Source organism: Camelina sativa, chromosome 18 (assembly GCF_000633955.1).
Source record: "Camelina sativa cultivar DH55 chromosome 18, Cs, whole genome shotgun sequence".
NCBI classification, from domain to species: domain Eukaryota; kingdom Viridiplantae; phylum Streptophyta; class Magnoliopsida; order Brassicales; family Brassicaceae; genus Camelina; species Camelina sativa.
Genome location: NC_025702.1, coordinates 15,929,847 through 15,939,779, shown reverse-complemented (window position 1 = coordinate 15,939,779; position 9,933 = coordinate 15,929,847). Strand labels below are relative to the sequence as shown.

Below are 9,933 nucleotides of genomic sequence, written 5' to 3'. Positions count from 1 at the left end.
AAAAAAAAAAAAAGGTGACCATTATAATAAATCGAAATTTAAACTTATGGGAACAATGGGTAAAGAGCAAAAACCCTACTACGATTTAGCTGGATATTTAACCAGTAAACCAAATTAATTATTTCTAAGATATGGGCCTGAGATACAAAAGCCCATATTTCGGTAAAAGAACTTTTATGAGAGAGCACCAAACCAAACTCCAAACTCGAGAGGCATCGTTTGACGCGATGCTTACGTGTCATTTTGTCGTTATGGGTTGCCGAAAGCAGAGGTCACTCGCTCGTGCGTGGTCGCTTTAATACCCAGTGGACTGAAAGAAACAGTACAGCTCAGCTCACAGCTCAAAGCTCAAAGCTCAAAGCTCAAACTCCAAGCTCAGTGTGGTCTTGTATCGCTTTCCGGTGAAGAGAAGGGTCAGATCGGCGAGCCATAGATATGGGTTGGGGTTCGTTGTTACTATTATTGTCGGTGGCGGTGTTTTGTCAGAGGGCAAGTTCAATTGGAGCTAACTGGGGCACACAGGCGTCGCACCCTCTTCCACCGGACATAGTGGTGCGGATGCTTAGAGAGAATGGTATTCAGAAAGTGAAGCTCTTTGACGCGGAATACGACACTCTCAGAGCTTTGGGCAAATCCGGTATAGAGGTTATGGTCGGTATTCCCAATGAGATGCTTGCTTCTCTCGCCTCTAGCCTCAAAGCCGCTGAGAAATGGGTTGCTAAAAATGTCTCAGTTCACATCTCCACCGATAAAGTTAACATCAGGTCCTTTTCTTTCCTTTTTTAGTTTCTTTAATCAAAGTTTCCTTTTTTTTATTAGGGTTCCACATTTTCACACTGTACAAGTTATAAATTTAGAATCAGTTACTTTGACTTTGAGTATGGATTCTCCTAGACAGTTAGTAGCTATGTCTGAAATTACGGGTTACTGTCTTTTTTTCTCATGTGTTAACTGTACCAGACCAAATTAATCTCACTAAAGTAGGTGTTGAATTGATGTTGTGATTTGGTTGTTGTACTTGTACAGATATGTGGCTGTGGGTAATGAACCTTTCTTGTCGACTTACAACGGGAGCTATCTGAGTACTACTTTCCCTGCGTTGAGGAACATCCAAATTGCAATTATAAAGGCTGGCCTGCAGAACCAAGTGAAGGTCACATGTCCCTTGAACGCTGATGTCTATGAAAGCTCCACCACTTTCCCTTCTGGAGGTGATTTCAGAGCTAATATCCGTGATCTCATGATCACTATCGTCAAGTTCTTGAGCGAAAATGGCGGCCCTTTTACTGTTAACATTTATCCCTTCATCAGTCTTTACAATGACGCCAACTTCCCAGTGGATTACGCTTTCTTTGATGGAAACTCACAGCCAGTGAGTGATGGTGGGACTTTCTATTACAACATGTTTGATGCAAATTATGACACTCTAGTGCATGCCCTCGAGAAGAATGGGTTTGGTAACATGCCTATCATTATTGGGGAGATTGGGTGGCCTACTGATGGGGACAGGAATGCGAACTTGGACTATGCTAGAAAGTTCAACCAAGGCTTCATGGCCCATATCTCAGGCGGGAAAGGGACTCCGAGAAGGCCTGGCCCTATCGATGCATACCTGTTCAGCTTGATAGATGAGGACGCCAAAAGTGTTCAGCCTGGATACTTTGAACGACACTGGGGGATATTCACATTTGATGGCTTACCTAAATACGCCTTGAACCTAGGGACAACCAACACAGGAGCTCTGATCCAGGCAAAAGGAGTACGTTACCTACAGAGGAAATGGTGTGTGATGAAGCCAAACGTGAAGCTGGATGATCCACAGGTGGCTCCCAGCGTGAGCTACGCATGTAGCCGTGGGGACTGCACCAGTCTCGGGGTTGGGACGTCGTGTGCGGATCTGGACGGGAAGCAAAACATATCGTATGCATTCAACAGTTACTTTCAGATAAATGACCAGCTTGATACAGCTTGTAAGTTTCCAAACATATCAGAGGTGACCAAGACGGATCCTTCAACTGGAACCTGCAGATTTCCAATTATGATAGAGCCCTACTACGGTGGGGCTTACCGGGAACACAGGTTCTTCTTTCCACTACTGATGGCTGCTGCCATCGCACTCTCTATTTTTTGAAGGTTTGGTCTTTGTCAATTTGTAATTCTGTGTGATGGCTTGAACTCTTTATTTATTTCTTCTTGAATTCTTATAATCTCTCTTCCCCAGACCATATAATTATTAGAGCAGTTTTCAGAGAACAAACTAACCTTATTATGCTAAGTATTTAGCCGTTTTGATATCCCTATTCTCAATAAATCAGGCAAATGAGCAGCATTTAATTTAATTTGGGGTTATGGTCATTGTACGAGCAAAACACCTCAAGGGACTGAAGTAATCTGAGCCTTTCTCACAAACAAGAAAGGTTTCTTGCTCTCTTTCTCCTTGAAGCTCTGTTTGTTGCAAACGCTATCTTTTTGTTGTCGGCACTCTTATTGCCTCCCCATCTCCCCAGCCTCCACTCCACTATGTGTTCATCAATAAATCTTCAAATGAGTTAAATCCTCCAGCATAATGCAACAAGGGGATCATCAGAACTCATGCAACTCTCCTAATCCATCTGAAACATATCACCGGAATCCATTACAAAGAGTCCAGAACATGTGATAGAGAAACGTGTTATGCCAATAATTATTACTTTTTCTATTTTATGTTAGGGTTATATTACCTGTTTAGTACCGGGCATTGCACAACTTAAACAAATAAAGATTTTATGGGAAAGAGCAAGCAAATTAATAGGGGAAAACGTGAGATCGTCACTTAAAACAAGTCGAGATTGAGCTCGTTAGTTCACAAGCGAACTAGCAAGCTAAAAGTGACGAACTGAAAATAGGAATGAATTATACGAAAGACAATAACAGTTTTCGATGCAAAGTATCACTCTTTAGGTATTGTTCGCGGGTCCCGATCCTGATCCCAATAAATGCTTTCTCTCTTTATAGGAGACTGTTGACCTAGAGTTCCCTAGGGTTCCCGATGCGAATTGTCGAGATTGCCCTCTGCGGAAAGTGAATGGCTTTCTCACAATCTTGTTGGGCTGAAATTAGAATTAACTTGTATTGTTGGGCCGAGTGGCATATTGGGCACAACCCATATCCAACAATAGTCCCCCCCTTAGTCCGGAGAGCGGCAATTCTTCTGCGATCATCGGGCATACTTTAAATTGTCCGTAATATGTCTGCTCAGCAAAGACCGTTTCGGGTTGCTTTCGAGAAGAGATTGCTACAGTGACTTTTCCGTTAACTCCACGCTCGTCTTCCGAGAGACACTCGGGATATCCACTGGTCTGAAATCTTGAGTGTGGTATTCGATGAATTTCCGGAAAAGAGCAGATCGTAGATTGAGGTGACGGATTTCGACACTAAAATTTTCGTTTTATTTACTTATTTATGTCTCCCCATCTTCTCCTTTTTCTTCACTTCCTCCTCTCCATAAAAAGGTAATTTTCTCTCTCTATCCTTTTATTTTTATGTTTCTACTTCTTTCTCTTTCTATTTTTCTCTCCCCTTTGTTTGGTCACATATCCTTGAAGCCCTAGCAGCCGCCGCCGAGCGAGCTTCTCATGGGGAGATCGCCGATGGTCGGCGGTCGGTGAGGCTGTTCGGTTAGGGATCGGCACGATGTCGATAAAGGGAGAGATGGAGGTCGCCGTGCTGGCTCGGGCTTGAGTGGGTTTGAAGGTCATCAGATCGAGCTGGGTTTCGAGGGCGGCAGAGAGAACGATGTCGGCAACGGGATGGTCGGAGATCGGCGCCGTTTGGATTTCGTGAATTCGGCTGAGAGAGGCGGAGCATTTGAGTCTGGTCGATCGGCGGAGATCAGCGGATTGGATAGAGAGGGTTCCGGGTTGAATGGTGTGGTCGGCCCTTTTCCGCCGAGAGTGGCTGGATCCGGCGTGGAAGATCTTGGATCTCGGCCAGGCGTCAACGAGATCGGGATGAGAGATCTTGTAGGTCGGCAATCTGTCGGCAAGATTGGGATGAGAGATCTCGGAGGTCGGTAATCTGTTGGCGAGATCGGGATGAGAGATCATGGAGCTCGGCCTAGCGCCGGTGAGATCGGCGTGGGAGGTCTCGGTTCTCGGTCGTCAGGCGATAGGACTCCAAACGAGAGAGATCGGCGAGGGGGTATGAACGTGGTCGGCACAGATGGCATGCCAGAGGTCGGCATAGGAGACGAACCGGAGATCAACATGGTTGAGGGCACTGCGACCACTCGTCGAATTGGTGAGATCGGCAGTCTCGCGAGCAGGATGTCAGCTCGGCGAATGGGTGCTTCTGAGGTCGGCGCAGTTAGTCGTCGGGTTGAGGTCGGTCCCGATCTCGTCGATACTTCCTGCGAGGTCGATTCTGACAATGGTGATGCTGATCTCATGGTGGGTGGTCGCGAGATCGGCATTTCGTGTAGAAAGGAAGGTCGTCCTTCGACGAGCTCCCGAGTTCTAACGTGTACGCGTGGTAAAAATCTTGCGAGAATCCAGCGTGCTTTTTCCGAAGAGTTTGCGGCTTATAAAGACGTTTTCGATGATGTTAGTGTCGGTATTGGAGCAGAGTGTGGAGATTTTGATAGTATGGCCAACGACTACAATTTTGCTGATATTCTCGAGTTCAGCGAAGATAGCGACAATGGTTCTGGTGGGAGTCCTATGGACGTTGTCCTAGCCGAGGATACTGGTCCACGTTCGGCTGTTTTGGGCCTTAGTGCTGCGTCGATTGGTGCCAATCTTTCAGCCGGTCCGACCGATCATGGTCCTTCGTTGTGCACATCGGATATTATTGCTGAGATGGCACGATGGTGTAGGATGCCCGAGGGATTGATTCTCCGGGTTCCTGAGTCTCACGAACGTCCTTGGACGCCTCCGACAGGTTTCATCGCGTTTTTTGAGCATTACTTTACTGAATGCGGTCTTTGGTTCCCTTTACTGGAATTGTTGATACGTTATTATGCGAGGCGTAGGATTGCCATTTCTCAGCTTTCTGTGGGAGGTATCCGTAATGCAGTCGGTTTGGCGATACTTGGTACCAACTGTGGTGTAGAGGTTGACGTGCATTTTCTACAGAAAGCCACCAAGTTCACAAAAGTTAGAGGTAGTCTGGGATACTTCTATACCAGCGCTAAATCGGGTCATCAGATAGTCGTCGGGCATGAAAAGAAGATTTGTCATTGGCAACGTTATTTTTTCCTTGTCAAGCGGGACGAGATTTCGGTTGATGATCTCGATGTGTTTTGGGCTACTGAGTGGAACATGTTTCCCGGTTGCTTCATAGTTTCTCACTCATACTTGTTTGATTGCTATTGACTGGTTTCTGACCCTTTCTTTGTTTTGATTGGTGTTTGCAGAGCCTGTCGTCCGCTTGCGCGCTCATCCTCCAGGTTTTTTCGATAATCTCAGACAGATCTGAACACTAGGGGCGCTCAATTGGCCTTCGATTACTCAGAGATCTCGTGAGTTTCCTGCTTATTTTGTTGTATCGATTGTTGCTCTCCTTGACGGTTATTGGGTCGTCACACTTTTTTCACCTTTTTAGGTCTAGCACGCTTAGGGATGGGAAAAGTTAACACTTGTCTTCCTCGATACGCCGATCAGTTCAAGAAGACCGTTGATGTTGGGTCCTCTTCGCGCGCTACCGACACTGAGGTCGTTGATCCGTCAGCTGGCGGAGGTGCTGATCTGCGAGTTGCAGAAGATGTGAGATTGGCGGAGGTGGCCGCTGCCCGTGCCAATAAAAGAGCTGCCAAGGTTCCTGCTGTTGTTCCGCGTGCGCAGAAGTCATGTGGTGAGGCTTCTGATGCCCTAGCGATCGTTGTCGCTGAGTCTGGGCGTCTTACTCCATCGAGGAAGAGAGCTTCTCATGGTGAAGTGGTTGTTCCTGAGCTCGAGTCGTCCAAGAGATCTAGGAGGGATGGCATACCGCGCGACACCATTGAGATTGATGATTCGTTTTTACAAGATGAAGGATGAGTTGTTCATCAACAACGCTGCTGCTTGTGGTGAGCTCGCTAGCAAGGTTCGCGGCTCTTTCGACCCGCTTCCCTCTGTGGGTTCTCTCTATGATCCTGAGCTGTATCGATCGTGGACTCGGAAACACTTCCAGGTTGGCATTTCTCTTTATGTTCTTGATTGAATTTTTCCAATTATTATCTTGATTGCTTATTTCTTGCATTTCAGGATGGTGGTGGTGTGAACCGCATGGTCGTCTCGTACGAGCGTCGCATTGCCGAGCTGGAGAAGCAACTTGCTGATTCTCGCACTTCTGAACCGTCGAGGAGATCGGTTGAGAAGCCGTTCTTACGAAGCATACCGCCGGTTTCAGGAAGCAGGTGGCCGATCTCAAGGCTTCTCTTGACGCTTCCCGCTCTTGTCTCGAGCAGTTCGAGGTCGATCACGCATTTCAGAAGGCGCAGTTGCAGGGGCTGCAAGCGGAGCGGCAGGGCGTCGATGTCGAGGTTCCTGGCTACATGTCTCGTATTGAGAGGATGAGGAAGCATATTATTGACAACAGAGCAGCGCAGGAGTCTCTTCTTTAGGAGCTGGTGAAGGGTGGTACGGTCATTCCGTCGAAGAATTTGCTCGGTTTGGAGGCTGATGCGAAGATGTGGGAGGACAAGGTCCTTGGTTTCGACATCACCGCCGTTTTGGACAGCGACCTCGAGGCTCTTCCAGTCATTCCTGCAAATCTTCAGGCGGCGAACCGTAAGAGAGGAGATCGTCATGGCAGGGGCACCTGCGGCCTCGTATGCTCACGTTGCTGCCGAGCAGTGACTTGCTTTTGTTTTGTTCTGCTATTAGAACCTATTCCCGTTTTGTAGCGGATGTTGAGTCGTTTAGGCGCTCTTGTCTCGAGCAGTTCGAGGACTTGCTTTATGTGTTGTCCTATGATTTTATGATATATGTTCACCATTCTATGGATGTGTTTTTCGAGAATTGCTGTATTGGTTGCTTCGCCTCGAAAATCGTACTATTTGTTCTATAAATTAGTCTTCAAGTTGCTCATTTCTCATCATCCTCCTTTCTTGTTTTTAATATAAACCTCTCCTCTTGATTTTAGAGTAGTTGAGATCGGTTATATGCCTGTGACAACGAGGTCGGCGTGGCTGAGGAGGGCGCGAGAGCGGCTCTCTGTGAGATCTGGTGACGTAGTTCGTTCCGAGATGGAGTTTTATCGTGCTCGTATCCAGAGGTTGAGAACTTACACTCTCTCTATAAGTCGAAAGTTCGAGCGTCATTTCTGGTTTCATCGTGTTGACGGAATTATCGAATATCTTGAAACTATGATCGACGAGGGATTCTTGGTTCCGAAATGGAGAAGGGGTCGTTTGTTAGAGGAGCGCTCTCGTCGTGAGGCGTCATTGGCTGAGGTGGCGATTCCCGTCCTTCAAGCGGGCGATCTCGAGCCTATTGGGAGCAGGCCCTTCGAAGGTCGACCCGAGCTTGACGCTTGTCAGATTCGGGTTGGCATATTGCATCGTTACATTATTCAGCTAGAGTGTACGGACCATTTCTTCGTTGAAAGCAACCGTACTGAGGAGATTCGCTCGTATCTCGAGGAGATGGTTGCTAGGGATGGGAATGTCCCGATGGACACGCTAGAAAGTCCGCGGAGGGAGTGCCAGTTCTGGCACGTGAAGATCGGCGAGCTTGAGTTTGATGAACCCTCCAATGCCGATCTGGGAATTGAAGACTGAGTTTGCACTTGAGATTTGTTTGTTCTGTTAGTTTTTTGTGCCGAATGTGGCCTTTCGTATTTGGCTTTCGTTGCCTTGTCCTTGTGTGCTTTTGGATTATGGAATAAGATTGTTTTTGTGTTTTTCCTATCCTTGGTATCGAGTTGTACTTTACGGTGGAAGACGTCTCCTGGCTTATCCTATTACGTGTATCGAATACCAAATGTTTAGGGTGGTAGTCGAGATGGGCTCGTCGTACCTTTTAGGTGCGGCTCTGGTGTCCGGCTTACCCTGTGTGTGCCACGAGGTCGGCAAGAGAGTGCAAGTAAGAACTTCCCTTATACAAACTTAACCGCCTGCTAGCTGAATGCGATCTGGGTCGGCTTATTTATGCGGATTATTTCAGTGCTTCATCCATGAGGAACGCGTTTTAAATCGTTCCCCTGGCCAAAGGGTCGATGTAAGAGCTGGACATCTCGCAAAGACGGAATCGTTCGAGAGAGCTCGTGTGTTTTGATAAGTTGAAACTTTTGTTTTTANTAGGGTATCGATATCATCTTAGTATTGAGAGTAGGATCGTGAACGAGCATTGAGCGTCGTAANCTGGACATCTCGCAAAGACGGAATCGTTCGAGAGAGCTCGTGTGTTTTGATAAGTTGAAACTTTTGTTTTTAATTTTTGGTATAACTGTGCCTTGTGACGGGCTGCCTACGTACCCTTAGAAAGGGATCAAGCCATTCGTAGATCATATTACAAAAGGAGAGCTCGGTAGTACGAGCGTTCTTTTTTTTTTTTTTTTTTTGCGGCTGGCGCGTTATCTAATGGTAATAACGTTTAAGGTTGCCAGAACTCCATGAGCGAGGAATTGGTGTGCCGTCCATGGCGAGCAGCTGGTAGACGCCGGGAGTGACGCCTTGGAAATCAGGTAAGGGCCCTCCCAATGAGCGCCCTTTTTTCCTGCATTGAGCTCGGCAGTGTTCTCGAAGACTTTTCGGAGGACGAGATCGCCTTCGTCAAAGTGGCGTGGCTTCACCTTCTTGTTGTAATATTTAGCGGCTTGCTGTTGATAGTTCTGAATTCGAAGAAGTGCCTTGTCGCGTTCTTCTTCAAGAGTGTCTAGGGTATCGATATCATCTTAGTATTGAGAGTAGGATCGTGAACGAGCATTGAGCGTCGTAATGTCTGTACGCCGATTTCCTCTGGTGCAAGGGCTTCCATTCCATGTGCAAGGCAGAACGGTTTCCTCTTCCTGTTGATCGACGCGGGGAGGTTCGGTGGGACCATAGAGCGCCATCGAGCTCGTCGGCCCAGAGACCTTTCTTATCTTCGAGTGGTTTCTTTAGTCCGTCAATGATGGTCTTATTGGTCGCATCGACTTGTCCGTTGCCTTGTGGATAGCGGGGGGTCGACTTGCTCAAACGGATTCTCCACTTCGTGCAAAAACCTTCGAATTGGAGCGAAGTGAAATGCGTGCCGTTGTCGGTGACAATATCATACGAAATTCCGTGCCTGCAAATGATGTTTTTCCACACAAATTTTTGGACTTCGTTTGTTCCGATTTTTGCATAGGCTTCGACTTCAACCCATTTGGTGAAATAATATGTCATAATGAGAATGTATTTTTTCTGACGGGACGCAGGGAGAGGTCCGACGATATCCATTGCCCACCTCATAAAGGGGTATGGTGGAGAGGTCGTTCTCAACAGTTCGGTTGGTGCGTGGATGATCGGAGTGTGGCGCTGACATTTCTCGCATCTAGCAACGAATTTTTCGCAGTCATCGTACATGGTCGGCCATAAATAACCATTAGTGCGTATGCGTTGTGCAAGCGCGCGAGCTCCAGAGTGATTACCGCCGGAACCTTCGTGAACCTCCCGCATGACATCATTGATTTCTTTGGGACCAACGTCAGTCAAGAGTGCACCAGATGCTGTCCAACGGAAGACGTTGCCATCCAGGAGTGTGTAATGCGCGCAGCGAATCCGAAGGCGTCGGGCCTCCCACTTGTCCGAGGGGACGTTGCCGTCTGCGATAAAACAACGGATTTCTTCTTGCCAATCATGTGGTCGTTCTTTGCGGGGTTCGGGATTGGGTTGGGCGTGCGACGATGGCGACGCTTGTTCTTGAGACGACGAAGTTTGTCCCTCTTCGATAGAAGCGGATCCTTGCTCCGCCGAGCACTCAACAGGTGTTAGTGGTTCACTTGGCGATGGTT

The 9,933-nt window shown here is 47.4% G+C and overlaps 1 protein-coding gene across 1 annotated transcript; it reads left to right on the top strand.

The window, feature by feature from the left end:
- LOC104761909 (glucan endo-1,3-beta-glucosidase 6) lies at positions 201-2,261 on the top strand. Its single transcript, XM_010485077.2, has 2 exons — positions 201-764; positions 1,027-2,261. Exons 1-2 carry the CDS (start codon positions 436-438, stop codon positions 2,129-2,131), a joined length of 1,434 nt encoding a protein of 477 aa, XP_010483379.1. The 5' UTR covers positions 201-435; the 3' UTR covers positions 2,132-2,261.

What these genes read in the sequence shown, in the direction of transcription:
- LOC104761909 (XM_010485077.2), top strand. Translation starts at nt 436, where the DNA reads ATGGGTTGGGGTTCGTTGTTACTATTATTGTCGGTGGCGGTGTTTTGT. An exon ending in ACCGATAAAGTTAACATCAG is followed by an intron (nt 765 to 1,026) that starts GTCCTTTTCTTT and finishes GTACTTGTACAG; the next exon opens with ATATGTGGCTGTGGGTAATG.